The 16,422-nt window shown below is 45.6% G+C and overlaps 1 protein-coding gene across 4 annotated transcripts in view; it reads right to left on the bottom strand.

Annotated features, from left to right (window-relative positions):
- Positions 1-16,422, bottom strand: part of inpp5b (inositol polyphosphate-5-phosphatase B) — a 131,184-nt gene that overhangs the window by 56,228 nt on the left and 58,534 nt on the right. For 2 of the 4 annotated variants that reach the window (XM_085962397.1, XM_085962398.1), the window contains exon 3: positions 133-248. The exons of the other annotated variants lie outside the window; for them this stretch is intronic. In XM_085962397.1, the coding sequence (XP_085818523.1) occupies positions 133-248 (116 nt within the window). The remainder of the gene's footprint in view (positions 1-132; positions 249-16,422) is intronic. 4 annotated transcript variants of the gene reach the window in all.

The raw sequence follows: 16,422 nt of genomic DNA, 5'->3' as shown, positions 1-16,422 counted from the left end.
AGCCCGTTTCGTATTATTGGCGTAGACCAAGTTCACCACCGCGATATAAAAAAAGTACAAAACTGAACCAAACAACATTCAGGCTAACTTAGGAATAAACATAAATGAATTCTTAAGCAGCTCAGTACTTACTGGGAGCAGCAATGGCAGCAATGGCAGTGATGGCAGCAGCAGCAGCAGTGGCAGCAACACCAGCAGAAAAATACGTGCAAAGTATTGTTGAGTGAATAGATGGTGCACAGGCAGGGCTAGACAGCAGTAGGAAAGCACGATTAGTAAAGAACCGGGAGTGACTTGCCCATACAGGTGCAACGCTATTTCTACACAAAACGAGAGCGAAGGAGAAAAGCAGAAGCTCAGGCGCAACTTATACGCTATATTTTGCAGGATGCGCTACTGCTAAAATCCTTAAAGCAACACGGCCCATCAGTGGATTGGTCCTATCTTGTGGGCAGCGAGAGCAGAATTTGATTACAGGTGATTAGTTCCTGCTTCAGAAGTGCACAACATTTAGCAATCAAATCTCTATAAACGAACTGGATATAGAAACCAAAATCCAACCTTGTCAAACTTGCTGATGATATTAAAAGAGAGAGGGGTTACAGCTTTGCAGAAGGGTATAAGATCGGTTATGCAACTGGGCAGACAATTGTCAAATTAAATTTAACATTCAGTAATGTGAAGTGGGGCATACTGGTGAAAAAAAACTGTGGGTCATAAGTATACAATGAAATGAAAGTGAATTGGCACAGGGAGGAAGATTTTCAATGCCCACATTAAGGGGTGAGTCAATAAAAAAAAACAGGATGCTAGCGTGTAAAGGAAAAATGCAAGTATGCAGAGGTTATGTTAAGGCTCTGCAATGGACTGGTTAGACCGTACTGGGAGTGCTGTGTTCAGCTCTGGTCACCACACCACGGTTGGGCCTGTGGTGAACACTCGCAGAGTTAATGGCCAGCAGCAAAGCTGCCCCAACAAGCACACATTTCATCGCCTGCGGTTGGCCCCTGGGTTTCAGAGAGAATGAGATATGAATCGGATAGCTCGTGCTACCATAAATAAGCACAACTACCCTCTTTGCTCCATCACTAATGAATCTGCTGTATTTTTACAATTGCAAGGAGCTGCAAGTAAAAAAAGTTGAGCTTTCTGGAAAATTCTTTTAAGCCTTGTACACCCACTTCCTGTATCAGAAGCATTGTTGCTGAACTGCAATACTTAATCCTTCCCCTCTTATTTCCTTCCGATCCTTAAGCATTTCAGAACTGCTACCTTATTATTTTCTGCTCATCAATCTCTCTACAGACTCCTATCAGTGTAAACACACAATCTGAATTTGGGAGAATGCCATTAATCCAGATTATAGCCTGTGGTCTGCTCTCTTGGGTGTGCGTAAAAGATCCCAGGGCACTGTTTCGAAGAAGAGCAGGGGAGTTATCTCCGGTGTCCTAGCCAATATTTATCCCTCAATCAACATCTAAAACAGATTATCAGGTCATTCTGGTCAATGAGGAAGATAGTAACAGGCTTTGGGAGGACGTGGATAGACTGGTGATATGGCAGACACAGGGCAGGTGAAATTTAACACAAAGAAGTGTCAAGTGATAGCTTTTGTTAGGAAGAATGAGGAGAGGCAATATAAACTAAATGGTACAATTTTAAAGAGGATGCAGGAACAGAGAGGCCTGGGGGTGTACGTACACAAATCTTTGAAGGTGGCAGGAGAAGTTGAGAAGGCTGATAAAACAAACTCCTTGGCTTTATAAATAGAAGGCAGAGAGTACAAAAGCAAGGAAGTTATGTTAAACCCTGATAAAATACTGGTTGGACTCTAGCTGAAATTGTGTGTCCAATTCTGGGCACCACACTATAGGATGGATGTATATCTTACTAAAGCAACTAAAACTACATTGGCAAAGCAATACAGTCCTTAGAGATGGTGCAGAAGAAATTTACAAGAATGGTACCACGCATGATACAGATTTAAAGTAATTGGCAAAAGAACCAGTGGAGACATGAGGGGGGAAAATGTTTATGCAGCGAGTTGTTGTGATCTGGAATGCACTGCCTGAAAGGGAAGCAGATTCAATAGTAACTTTCGAAAGGGACTTGGATAAATTCTGACAATCCTTGAAACCAACCATCTAACACAACACACTGGCCTAGAAATTGGGTTGGGGTGCCAAAGTCACCTGAGCGCAGGATTTAGCGTAGCGTTCGAGGCTTTAGCGATCGTCAGATATTCAGTTTCATTGCCCCTAGAGGGAGACGGGGCGAGGCTCGAGGCACTCCGCGTCCCTCTTAGGACGCTGAAACTGAATATCGCAGCGCAACATGTACTGCAGGCCTTCCTCCCACTGTTAAGGGGGAGGGGCCTGCAACAGCGCGATCCCCGCTCGCGGGTGCCGGCAAACGAGCCCGGCACCAAGGAGAAGTGCCAGGCTCTCGGGAAACAGTCGGCAATGCCGCGGGGGGGGGGGGGGGGGGGGGGGGGACCAGGAGGCCGGGGACGGAGGTGCTGGAAGGCGGCCACCGAAAAAGGCGGCTGCCCCGCACCTCCACCTTAACTTGCGCTGCTGCCGGCACAGCAAGGCCCCGTGAACCGGGCACGGGTAGCAAACGGCGCAACTGCGGCGTTCGCTAACAAATATCGCGAACGGGGCGCGAATGGAGCGCTGCGCACACCGATGAAGTCATCGGTAGCGGCGCAGCGCAAATGGCTAACGCCACCATTAGCGCCCCTGCTGAATATCGCGGGAGGCACAGCCAGTGGCGCTACAGCCACTGACTGCCTCTTTAGGCGCTAACAGGTGGCGCTACTCACCCAATTTTTCCCCCACTGTATCTTACTAAAGCAACTAAAACTACATTGGCAAAGCAACACAGTTAGATTCAAGATAGCCAAACACGAGAGTTTTCGATCAACAAGTGCAACGTTTACCAATTCACAAGGGAATTGAAGGGGAAAATACAGGGCTATGGGGAAAGGGCAGGGGGGAGTGGGACTAATTGGAGAGCTCTTTCAAAGAACTGGCACAGGCACGATGGGCCGAATGTCTTCCTTATGTGCCATATGATTCTATGATCTGTGGAAGGGCCAGGCCTGATGAATCAATGATCTTCCGCGTACCATGTTTTACACTCTTGTATTCCACCTCTTAACGCTAACAACTCTTCCATTAAAATTCGTCACTGATGTTTCTACGTTTCAAAGTGAAAGGATTTCCCCGTTCTGTTTTGTTCTTGCAAATTGTGAGCTGACAAATCCCTCTCCTTTCTCCCAGTCTCCCTGGTCTTCCATGTCAATGCTTTAGTAACATGGGAGGAAAAAGTGAGAGCCTGGAACCACCCGTTTCCCCCCGCCACAGGAGTTTCTTTTCCTTAGACTTCCTTTGGTCAGTAAAGTGACAACCACAACCAAGAAGGACTCTTAATATCTAATGTCCCCTCTGGAGGAAGCATCCAACACCTCCTACCTCACCACATGTTCTCTCCTGAAGGTGCTTTTATGCTCGAGTATGGTTCCATGGCATCAATGGCTCCCCAGTACCTCAGCTAAGCAGTTGGTAGTCTGCATGCTAACTTGGAAGTGAGCATCAGTAAATGATTTGGCCATGGTGGGTTTACAGCTCAGCCTGATTCTGCTCTCTTTCAATGCCAGCAGACATTAGACACATGTTAGGAGAGAGGACCCTGGTTGACTTTTTTCTCCCTCCTTAAGTCAGAGGCCAGGGAGTGGCCTAACTGAGATTGGCAGATTCAGCATAGACAAGGAAACAAAGTTAGTATTAATCCTCTGCGCCACCAAGATAAACATAGAGAAAAGCTTTGTTGGGGAAGTACTTCACATTTTAAGTCCCCCCATTCTCCTGCAAGAATGGGATTTGCCTTTATTACCTTCTGCACAATGCCTCTATTTAGAAAAGTTCTCATTATAAACCTTGAAAGCACATGTTCTATGCAGGTCATCTTGACCCAAAACTCAATGTAATTTCTACAGAAAGAAAAAAAGGAATCAACAAAACCAAAGAGCAATGACTAGAAGAGTAAAGATGAAGTTAACCAATTTCCCTCCCTCACCCCAAAAACCCCCTTAAATGAGAAAGGCTACTTGTTAAACTCTGACAATCCTTGAAACCAACCATCTAACACTACACATTTATCTTACTAAAGCAACTAAAACTACATTGGAAAAGCAATACATCTAGATTCAAGAAAGCCAAACACGAGAGCTTTTGATCAACAGGTGCAACGTTTACCAATTCACAATTCATTGAATTTGGGAAACAATTATCCCAGTAAACATGAACAGGGATCTTGATACCAAAATACTTCATCACATATGTAATATGTCACCTTAGTGTTTTTGACTGTTCACTCATATCCAATATGAACTGTAGACGAGTGTATAAATGCTGATGTTTGCAGAAAAGCGACCAAGCGGTTTATCTCAAGACAATAGCCAAGTGCTTCAAACAACTCGCCGTCCCCACTTCTAAAACTGAATCTGAAAGCTCCTAACTCTATAACCAGCAGCAGATAGATATATCACATAGAATTTTACAGCACACAAACAGGCCATTCGATATATTGGTTTAAGGACACACATATCAACTTCTGCAATTCAAGCTTCCAATCTAGGAATGCAAATATTCAGTTATTTGAATGAAGAATAATCCTTGTTGAACTGCTTTAGTTCAATAATACATCTGTAGTGACACAGTATAGCTTTGGTTGGCATTTCAAAATAAGACGACTTGCATTAACATAGCGCCTTTCACGACCTCGGGATCCCAAAGCGCTTTACAACCAATGAAGTACTTTTGAAGTGTAGTCACTGTTGTAATGGCAGCCAATTTGCGCACAGCAAGGTCCCGCAAACAGCAATTAAATAAATTACCAGATCTTGTTTTAGGTGTTGGTTTAGTGATAAATATTGGCCAGGACACTGGGAAATTCTTCCGCTCTTCTTTGAATAGTGCAATGGGATCTTCTACGCCGACCTAAGAGGGCAGATAGGGCCTTGGTTTAACATCTGATCCGAAGCACTCCCTCAGTATTGCACTGAAGTGTCAGCCTAGCATGGGATGTCCTTCCTAATTTGCTGAATTCAATGCCCTTTTGAGATACTAAATGATAAAATGCCACTAGTGTGCCTCAACTGTTACCCAAGACTTACTTGAATTTCTGTTCTCAATAATGAAGCAACTGGGACTTGACTGGTTGCTGAGCTGCTGGACAAACGTCAAATGCCTGCCCATTAACTGCCTTAGTAACCTTGTGCAAGGGTTAGCCAAAGTAAATTTTAAAATATTAATCAAAGAAAAAAAGGCTGCATGCACAAGCACCATGCACAAGGCTCGTGCAAGGACAGCGCACAAGGACAGCGCACAAGGCTCGCGCAAGGACAGCGCACAAGGCTCGCGCAGGGACAGCGCACAAGGCTCGCGCAGGGACAGTGCACAAGGCTCGCGCAGGGACAGTGCACAAGGCTCGCGCAGGGACAGTGCACAAGGCTCGCGCAGGGACAGTGCACAAGGCTCGCGCAGGGACAGCGCACAAGGCTCGCGCAGGGACAGCGCACAAGGCTCGCGCAGGGACAGCGCACAAGGTTCGTGCAGGGACAGTGCACAAGGCTCGCGCAGGGACAGTGCACAAGGCTCGCGCAGGGACAGTGCACAAGGCTCGCGCAGGGACAGCGCACAAGGCTCGCGCAGGGACAGTGCACAAGGTTCGCGCAGGGACAGCGCACAAGGCTCGCGCAGGGACAGTGCACAAGGCTCGCGCAGGGACAGTGCACAAGGCTCGCGCAGGGACAGTGCACAAGGCTCGCGCAGGGACAGTGCACAAGGCTCGCGCAGGGACAGTGGTTTTTTAAAAATGAAAACGTTCATCTAAGCTGGAGTTACAGTGGCCCTGCTTTCCCCACCGGCTCCATTGGTTACTCACAGTATATCTTAATGCCAGCAAGTACAAGGTCGTTAGATTCAAAAGCAAATCACATGTCCTTTATCATGCTTGAATTTGAATTAAGGGATTTATTATGTACCCACATAACTATTCCTTGAGAGAGACATTGGGCAGGATTTTCATTGTGCCGTGGAGTCGGGATTGGAGGCGTGGGGGGGGGTTAAAATCTCGAAATCTCGAAATTCCTGCACCCAAACCCGCCTCCATGCCAGTTTCAAAGGAGGTGGGTACCCGCCTCGCACTGGGTAGTTAACAGGCAGTTTTTAGCCTAATCCCTATTTTTGATGTTGAAGTGTGGGATTCCCGATGGCTCCAAACCACACCAAGTTAGAGGAGGCGGGCCGTCGAGTTGAAGGACTTGGAGGGGTCGAGATGTCGGTGTTCAGGTGAGTGATGTGTGCATGAGTGCAAAGGTAAGTGTGTTTGGTGTGTCTAAAGTGATTAAATAAGTTTTACATACCTTTTTTTACCTTTTCAGCCTTCCTTCCTTTAGGTTCTGGGAGTCCCTCATCTCGCCGGCACAGAAAAAGCAGAATGGCTGCGAACTGTCAAAAGTGACAGCCTTCAGCTTACTGTGCAGGAGAGATTTCTAACTGAGTCTGTGGAGAAGGACTCAGGTTAGAAGTAAGACCGTCAGTGTTTGACAGCTGCAAACAGCTGTGAAACACTGATATTTCATCTGTCAAAAGCTCTTTACAGATGAAATTTCAGACTGTGACGTCACCTGTTGCCGGGTGGCCCTTAATTGGCCTGCTGAGCCCGTTGGGCGGGCTTAACAAGGTCAATCAAGTTAAAATTGTAGTCCCGCCTCCAACCCAACTCCCAAGATCTAGTTCCTTTTCTCTCCAGTTTTGAAGAAGGGTCAAACCCGAAACGTCAACTCAAATTTCTCTCCACGGATGTTGCCTGACCTGCTGAGTTTTTCCAGCATTTTCTGTTGTTATTTCGGATTTCCAACATCTGCAGTATTTTGCTATCCTCCCAAGTTAAAATCCTGCCCATTTACTCTGAACTAAGGTTAGGAGTACTAACCTACAATATTTAACCCCTGCTGAGGAAATGGATTTGGCCATTTGACCGTAGGCTTGTAGCGAATCAAGAATCCGTATCTCATACTATGTGATAGAGCATGACCTAGTACTGTTCTACAATAAACATAAGATTACAGGAAAGATAAAGATGACTTTTGACAAGCTTGGTAGCGGATGTGGTTTCTCTCAGTCTCAGAGCTGCTATCAGAAACACCAGCAGGCGCAGAAAACAAAAATGCAAATGCGGAAACTAACAGCAACAATCAACTAAATGTGTGCGTTCACTTGGATTTCAATATGAAAGTCTCTGTTTTAGGACTTAGCTTCAACTAATGTAAAGACAGCCACCATACAGACATGTGCCTGCTTTACGGTAATGCATGAAATCTGTACTGCCGAGTCATACAACTTTCTTCCATTTTTTGCACCTGTAAATACACAGGTTTGCATGATCACAAGCTGATAGAGCTTATACAGTAATTGGAAGCATTTTTCCAATGGACTCTGTCCTTCCTCCCTCCCCCCTCATTTACAATGGCTCTGAGACCTTCATAAAGTAAAACAAAAGTATCTGTTGAGAGATGAAAGATAAGTTCCAATTCCCTGACAGCAGGGTCCAGAAAACTTAGCATGCATGAGTATGGGACTTGTATACCAGAGTACGTTTGAAGTGCATTTTTACAGCACCTCCAGGGCAGAGACCAGTAGCTGCATGGTCAGTTCCAGCCAGCTAGTACCCAGTTTAAACTGCATGGTTCGAGCTCCTCGTCTTCTGCCCAGGGCAGAGTGCTAAATGTGTGAGTAAATAAATATTTGCAAAGCACTTCTACCAGTAATTCAAATGTAAATAACAACAGAAAACGCTGGAAAAACTCAGCAGGCCAAGGATAGCATCCGTGGAGAGAGAAACAGAGTTAACGTTTCAGGTTGAAGACCCTTCAACCTGAAACGTTAACTCTGTTTCTCTCTCCATGGTTGCTGCCCTGGCCTGCTGAGTATTTCCAGCGTTTTCTGTTGTTATTTCGGATTTCCAGCATCTGCAGTATTCTGCTAATCAAATGTAAATGTTTTGTGTGAGAGTGTTAGTTCAGGCAAGTTGACTCCATGTGCTGTCAACCCCAAATGGTTTCAGACAGTCAGAAACCACTTTGCACCAACATAAATGCACCCTAAATCATCTGCAGGGGGGAAAAAAAAAGTACAGTAAATGGTTTATCCATGCTCCCACTTTTTAACAGGAATGGAATTCAAGTTGGTGTGTCTGGTGCAGAAGACAGAACTAACAACTCTGTTTGACTGTCAAAAATAATCTGGTATTTCCTGCCACATTGTGAGGCGAGACACCGAGTGGAACCAAAGCCAAGTAAAATCCCAGTGCACAATTACAGTACCTCAGTAAGGAAATTAATAGCACAAATAACTTGCAGCCCACTTTGAAGCACTACCAGAACAATAGCAGTTGGTCATTTATTAACCAGCAAGTATCAGAGTGCAACACTGCTTTCTTTACGATAGCAAAATACTGCGGATGCTGGAAATCCGAAATAACAACAGAAAATGCTGGAAAAACTCAGCAGGCCAGGCAGCATCCGTGGAGAGAGAAACAGAGTTAACGTTTCAGGTCGAAACCCTTCGTCAGGACTGAAAAAACACAGGAAATGAAACAGATTAAAAGGCCAGTTTGGGGGCTGGGAAATGGGGAGGAGAGAACAAAAGAGAAGTGAAGAGACATTAAGAGGTATTCAAAACGAGACGAGATGGTGATAGGACTAGTGGAGACAAAAGACGGCTCTAGATTAGGTGTGAAATGCACTGGCAGAATGGGAGACAGCTGCCATGTGGGAGAGAAAAAAATGGGGAAGGGCACAAAACAAAAGGCGTGGATAAAAAAATATAGGTAAACACCTCCATTCAGTCCGTAAGGGTGACCCCGAGCTTCCGGTTGACTGTCATTTTAATTCACCGCCCCATTCCCACTCGGACCTCACCGTACTCGGGTTCTTGCATTGTTCCACGGAAACCCAGCGCAAGCTCGAGGAACAGCACCTCATCTTCCGATTAGGCACTTTACAACCTTCTGGACTCAATATTGAGTTCAACAATTTCAGATCATAACCTCGGCCCCTATTACATTTTTACATATATTTTTTATCCACACTTTTGTTTTGTGCCCTTCCCCCCTTTTTACTCCCCCACATGGCAACTGTCTCTCATTCTGCCAGCGCATTTCACACCTAATCTAGAGCCGTCTTTTGTCTCCACTAGTCCTATCACCATCTCGTCGCCTTTTGAATACCTCTTAATGTCTCTTCACTTCGCTTTTGTTCTTTCATCCCCATTTCCCAACCCCCAAACTGGCCTTTTATTTCCTGTGTTTTTTCAGTCCTGACGAAGGGCTTTGACCCGAAACATTGACTATTTCTCTCTCCATGGATGTTGCCTGGCCTGCTGAGTTTTTCCAGCATTTTCTGTTGTTGTTACTGCTTTCTTTACTCTCTTCCCATCAGAGTAGCAGAACTAACAATCAATTTTACTCCAATGCAAAATCCACAATTTCAGCCCAAGCTGCGATCCTCTTTCTCACCTATACCGAACATTCATCAAAAAATAAACTGAAGGCTTCAGGTTGCAGTTCCAGCTGCACTGCTAGCATCTCTCTTCTTCTTTTAACCCGGCCACACGCACTGTTCTGCTGTTGACAAAGTGGCTGGCTGCTCTGTTCCATGTCCTGCCACATCATGGTACTGTACAGCAGGATGGTAAAAAGAAAGACTGACTTGCATTTATATCATCTTCTTAGGCAGTCCCTTGGAACAGAGGATGACTTGCTTCCACATTAAAAATGAGTTCCCAGGTGACTGATGTGTCCAATGCGGGGCCTACACTGAAGGCGGTGTTGGACTTAGTCATCGACGTCTGCCCTTGTTGACTAGGCTCCCGAGGTATGGCAAGTGGTCCACGTTGTCCAAGGCCTTGTCGTGGATTTTGATAATCGTGGGGCAGTAGTGTGTGGCGGGGGCAGGTTGGTAGAGGACCTTTGTCTTACGGATGTTTAGTGTAAGGCCCACGCTCTCGTACGCTTCGGTGAAGGTGTTGACGATGGTTTGGAGTTCGACCTCCGAGTGAGTGCAGACCAAGCGCCGTCTGCATACTATAAAGCTGGAGTGGAGCTAATTTACAGAACAAACGGGAAACTGTTCAACCTCCGTCGCCTCCAGTCCAGATCCAAGGTCGTCCCATCCTCTGCCGTCGAATTGCATTTATATAGCGCCGTTCACGACTACTGGACGTCTCAAAAGAACGTTACAGCCATGGTACACCATACCCACTGTCCAGCTCAACAACAATTCTTCAAACAGCCACACGCAGGAGAGTTACAGAAGGCCATCAGCACTCTTCAACTCCTAGGGGCTGATCTTGTAATCTGAACTCCACACGACCGATAGCTGTGACCTTGCCTCATAATGGGAGATCAGACAATTTGCATAATTTACTAACGCTGCAGGTATCTCTCACGACGCGCTGGAGCACCGGAGGCGGCATCATTGGGTGCTAGCAGCTCTTGAAAGAATGCGAGCTGCCTATTGTGCGCTGGTCACTTCCCTGGTGTGGAAGGACACAAGGCGTGAACATGAAGTCATGGGGGGCGGGGGGTGTTAAAATGGATATTGGGAGCATCGATGCTGCAGGGGAGGGGTGCAAAGGGCAATGGTGCCCAAATATTTAACAAAGTCTTTAAAAGGTGACTTTCTATTCAGTGCCCATTCCAAACAGGCACTGCGCAGTTGGACTGCTACTCGGGCACTGCAACTTCATTATGAGAAGTAATTAATGTAAAATGAAAGTCTTGTGTGCTGGCTCCCAGCCTTCATTGTGTTCTTCACTCACATTGGGGCATGCGGAGTATCTTGGATGCATCCGAGTCCTCCATGCTCAATTTATTTGGGTGCCTGCCATCATTTTATCTGCACTCTAAAGTCTTTGAATTAATGAAAATAAATTGAGCTCTGTGGATCTCTCGTCAAAGCCCAGAGCTCCAAGTTAATCAATCATCTTGAACATGATGATGTTTTAAAGAGGAGGTGCCTAAAAGTGTGCACAATATTCCAAAAATGGCCGCACCAAAGATTCTTACAAGGTTGGGTTAACTTGTTCCGATTTATAATCCAATGGCATCAAAATCATCCTGGCACTTGGATTAGCCATTAATAAAAATTATCGGTGAATCATCAATAATCAACCCAACATCACACCATTGGAAATAATTTACATTTATGTAGTGAATGTTTGCACAGTGTTCAGTTCCATTCGTAACTTCAGATAATGAAGCAGTCTATGCCCACACGCAGCAAAAACTGAACGACATTCAGGCTTGGGCTGATAAGTGGCAAGTAACATTCACGCCACACAAGTGCCAGGCAATGACCATCTCCAACAAGAGAGTCTAACCACCACCCCTTGACATTACCATCGCTGAATCCCCCACCATCAACACCCTGGGGGGTCACCATTGACCAAAAACTTAGCTGGACCAGCCACATAAATACTGTGACTACAAGAGCAGGTCAGAGGCTAGGTATTCTGCGGCGAGTGTCTCACCTCCCGACTCCCCAAAGCCTTTCCACCATCTACAAGGCACAAGTCAGGAGTGTGATGGAATACTCTCCACTTGCCTGGATGAGTGCAGCTCCAACAACACTCAAGAAGCTCAACACCATCCAGGACAAAGCAGCCACATGACTGGCACGTCATCCACCAGCTTGAACATTCACTCCCTCCACCACCGGCGCACCGTGGCTGCAATGTATACCATCTATAAGATGCACTGCAGCAACTCACCAAGGCTTCTTTGACAGCACCTCCCAAACCCGCGACCTCTACCACCTCGAAGGACGAGGGCAGCAGGCGCACGAGAACACCAATTTCTGCAAGTTCCCCTCCAAGTCACACACCATTCTGACTTGGAAATATATCGCCGATACTCCATCGTCGCTGGGTCAAAATTCTGGAACTCCCTCCCTAACAGCACTGTGGGAGTACCTTCAGCACACGGACTGCAGCGGTTCAAGAAGGCGGTGCACCACCACCTTCAAGGGCAATTAGGGATGGGCAATAAATGCTGGCCTTGCCAGCGACGCCCACATCCCGTGAACGGATTTTAAAAAAACACAGGACTTCCCAAAGCCAATAAAGTACTTTTTAGTAGTGTAGGGAAAGGAGGCAGCCAATTTGTGCACAGCGAGGTTCCACAAACATCAATACAGTAAGTGACAGATAACATGTTTAGGATGCTGTCTGCTAAGGGACAATGTTGGCCAGGACACTGGGAGAACTGCCTTGCTCTTCTTCATTTAACATCTCATCTGAAAGATGACACCTCTGAGTGCAACACTCCCTCAGTACTGCACTGAAGCGTCAGCCTAGATAATGTGCTCAAGTCTATGGAGTCGGACTTGAACCTACAACTCTCTGACTCAGAGACAAGAGTGCCATCACTGAGCCAAGCCTGCTCTTTACTTTCATTGTGCATGTGTTTCACATTTCCAATTCCTACATGGCACTTTGCATATATCCTTACTAACTATAGTGAGAACCCAAAAGGGACAGGTCTGTTGGGCCAAATAGCTTCTTTATGTTCCTAAAAACTCTTATTTTCCTCCCCGTCATGTGGCAGCCGTGGCTCAGTGGGTAGTACTCTCACATCGGAGTCAGAAGGTTGTGGGTTCAACTCCCACTCAAGAGACATGACCACAAAAATCTACTTTGACACTCTAGTGGAGTGCTGCACTGTCTGAGGTGCCGTCTTTCGAATGAGACGTTAAACCGAGGCCCCGTCTGCTCTCTCAGGTAAATGTAAAAGATCTCATGGCACTCTTTTGAAGAACAGCAGGGTAGCTATCCCCAGTGTCCTGGCCAATATTTATTCCTCAATCAACATAACAAAAACAGATTATCTGGTCATTATCACATTGCTGTTTGTGGGAGCTTGCTGTGCACAATAAGCTGCTGCCTTCCCTACATTACAACAGCTACTATACTTCAAAAGTACTTAAATTGCCTGTAAAGTGCTTTGGGACGTCCGGAGGTCATGAAAGACGTGATAGAAATGCAAGCAATGTTTCCTGAATTTTTTTTGGAGGCCATTCAAAAAAATTCCACGCATGTGCGTTTTTTCAATTTAAAAGCCGGCTCACCGACTGCGCGGGACCCCTGCAGCGCTGCATGACTGAGCAGCTTAAAGGGAACATTGAATGCAAGTCTTTCTTCCTTTTCCTTAGTTTGATAAGGCCTTAACAAGTCAATTTTTTTTGCCTAGGCAATGGGATTTCCTTGGTTCAAAGTGGCTAGGGCATTTTCACTTGGTGATATCGAAAGGCAGAAGTTAAAAGCAGAATTGTTTATATTTAACTGTTCCTGACATCAGCATTTCCTAATTTTTTTTTAAAAATGTGGACTAATCCAACAAACAGTCGTATTTTGTCTACGTATGGACAAGTTCCTTCTTTGGCGAGATTCTTCAAGCTAATAGCAGGAGGGGGCTGAATTTCAATGTGAAATCTGGATTACAGTTCCAGGGATGCAGTTTATCCAAAAGATACTTTTAAAAAAATGCAACATTAGTTCATAGAAGAACGCTTCCTATTCATTGCTCGGCTGCTGTATCTTTGAATTGAGTTAACAGCCCAACGAGTTTCCTTTCTCACATGAAAATTCAATGTGTGAAACTGAAACCGTATGAACTAAGTGCGGGAGGATTTTTTTTTGAATACCAGTCAGTGGAAATAATTAAAATGTTCGGGAAATGAGCTCAGACATTGCAGCACAAAGTTACCACAGAAAGACTTGCATTTCTATAGCACCTTTCATGACCAGCGGACGTCCCAAAGCGCTTTACAACCAATGAGGTAATTTTGAAGTGTAGTCACTGTTGTAAGGTGGGAAACGCAGCAGCCAATTTGCGCACAGCAAGCTCCCACAAATAGCAATGTGATAATGACCAGATATGTTTTAGTGATGTTGGTTGAGGGATAAATATTGGCCAGGACACCGGGGAGAACTCGCCTCCTCTTCTTCGATATAGTGCTGTGGGATCTTTCATGGCCACATGAGAAAGCAGGCGGGGCCTCGGTTTAACATCTCATCCGAAAGACGGCACCTCCGACAGTGCAGCACTCCCTCAGCACTGCACTGGGAGTGTCAGCCTAGATTTTTGTGCTCAAGTCCCTGGAGTGGGGCTTGTCTGTCTGATTGTCTGAATTGACAATCAGACAGGCTATTGAGAAAAGGAAATTATCACATAGATAAGCATTTGGAGTTTAGGCACATTGCAGCAGCAGTACTCTGACATGAGAGTGCTTGATGCAGATCCTAGGTGGACTAAGTCATCCCAACACCAACACGCCTCACCGTTAGCCAATATTGTAAAAGAAATATCGTAATTGTTTGAAACTGATTTGTGAACAGGCATGATGATAACACATTCTGGTTAAAACCATACAAGTAAATGATTAAGGAATGAAACTTCACAGGTTTCCAGGATTCATATGTCTTAAATTGCACAATTTTTAATTGTATTGATATTGACTGACCTTTGCAGATTTTCAGATGGACTACATCCTCACTATACCAATCCTTGAAAGCCAACTGTTCTGCATAATATAACGAAGTGTGTTGCAGTTAATCTTCCCAAGCACTGAATCAAACTCAAAGAAGAAGCCTGGAGCGAAGGTCTGGTTGTCTTCCATACACTTGCAGTTTAGACGGCTGTGGTATTGTCTGCTGGTCTGAGACTGCTAGCGGCAGAGACCAGCTTCCATCCAATAACACCTGACTTACACTGCACGTAGCTGCAAATCGGCATTGCCACCATCATGCGACAGCTCGGCAACTGCCTGGTTACACAAGCCCCAATCCCAGCTGGCACATTATAAACGGTTTAAGAACACAAGTGGGAGTTGCCACACACAGCACGAAAAGGACCGCTGTAGTTTCTAAAGCATCTAGGAAGTCCAACAAGCACCATGAGCTCTTTTTAAAGCTTGCGTGACACGAATACTGTAGTTATATTCCAATCACAAGGTGTGCAAGGCAACTTCCCTGAAAGTGTCATACACCGCAGTGTTTCAGAACCTAATTCCTTTGCATTAATGAGGGCGGGTAGTTTGCACAATTTGTTGCTTATATGAACCCAAACTTGTACAGAATTATGAGATCTGGAGAAATACTGTAAGAAAACACCCTAGCTTACAGCACTCCCCCAATACTGACAGTTATTTAATACAGGTTCACACAGGTATCTGGAGTGGTTTTGGACTCATTCTCAACTCTCCCTCCTCCACCAATGATCACACTCACACAAAGCAATTTTTTCCCTTGGTTCTTGCACTGCGACCGGCTGAAAATATTGGGGCCGATTTCCTGTCGTCTCTGCACCTGTACACCAGGGTGTCCGTACGTCCCTGGATGAGGTACTGCGTCTCCGGGCAAACAATGTCCCTGAAGAGTCCCCGGTTAGCAAAACTCATCCCTGAATACCCTAGCTGCCATTTGAATGAGCTCCATTCAGCCTAATTGCAGCTCACATAAATCCGCGCCCGCACTCGGGGACTCAGACGGACCAATCAACAGGGCCCACTGTTGATTGACAGATTCTCTGCCCATTGACAGCAACGGACCAGTGAAAAGGCAGATCATGGTTTGTGACAACAGTTTGGCTTTGACCGAATTGGCTTTGGTTTGGACCAATGAAAGGACAGAGTGGGGGGTAGGTTCTGGCCAATGGGACCGCTGCGTTTGCACGGGAGGCGTGATGGCCGTGTGAGTTGGAGCCCGGGGACAGGTAACACTGAAGGTCTGTTAATGCGTGGAGTGGAAGGGTTAGTGTCTGTCTCTGTAACTCGGCAGACAGGGTTTGGTACCTATGAGAACGGTGCCAGTCTGAGGCCGAAAATGGCTCTGTGTGCATGTGTATATAGAAGGGGCTGTCTTTATGCTGGAGGATAGCGGAACTGCTGCTGCAGTGCACGAAATTCAAGTCCAAAGGGCGTCAGAGTCACCAAATTGATCATCTGACATTTTCTTGTAAAACTGAAGAAGGTATCAGACTGCTTTAGATTTGAACAGATACTATTCAGAACAGGAAATTATATCAGGAGCCATTGTATGACTTCATTATTTCTATGGTGATTAATGATAGTATGCTAACAGTCAAGAGTACCAAACGTAATCAAGAAATAATGGGCTCCGATTAAGCTTTGTCTTGTAAGAATCACACTGTATTCAGCGTGGACTAATGTAATCATTAGGACAATCAACTCCCAAAAAGGTCATTACCTGAAACTAATCATTTTACAGAAGATTACAAATTACAGTGGAAAATGTAGCTGTTAGGGCAGACAAGAAAGTTGGTTCTCCACACACA

This window comes from Somniosus microcephalus, chromosome 20 (genome assembly GCF_052327205.1).
Source record: "Somniosus microcephalus isolate GS21.2 chromosome 20, FLI_Smic_1.0, whole genome shotgun sequence".
Lineage (NCBI taxonomy): Eukaryota > Metazoa > Chordata > Chondrichthyes > Squaliformes > Somniosidae > Somniosus > Somniosus microcephalus.
This window is presented reverse-complemented; position numbering and strand designations above follow the sequence as displayed.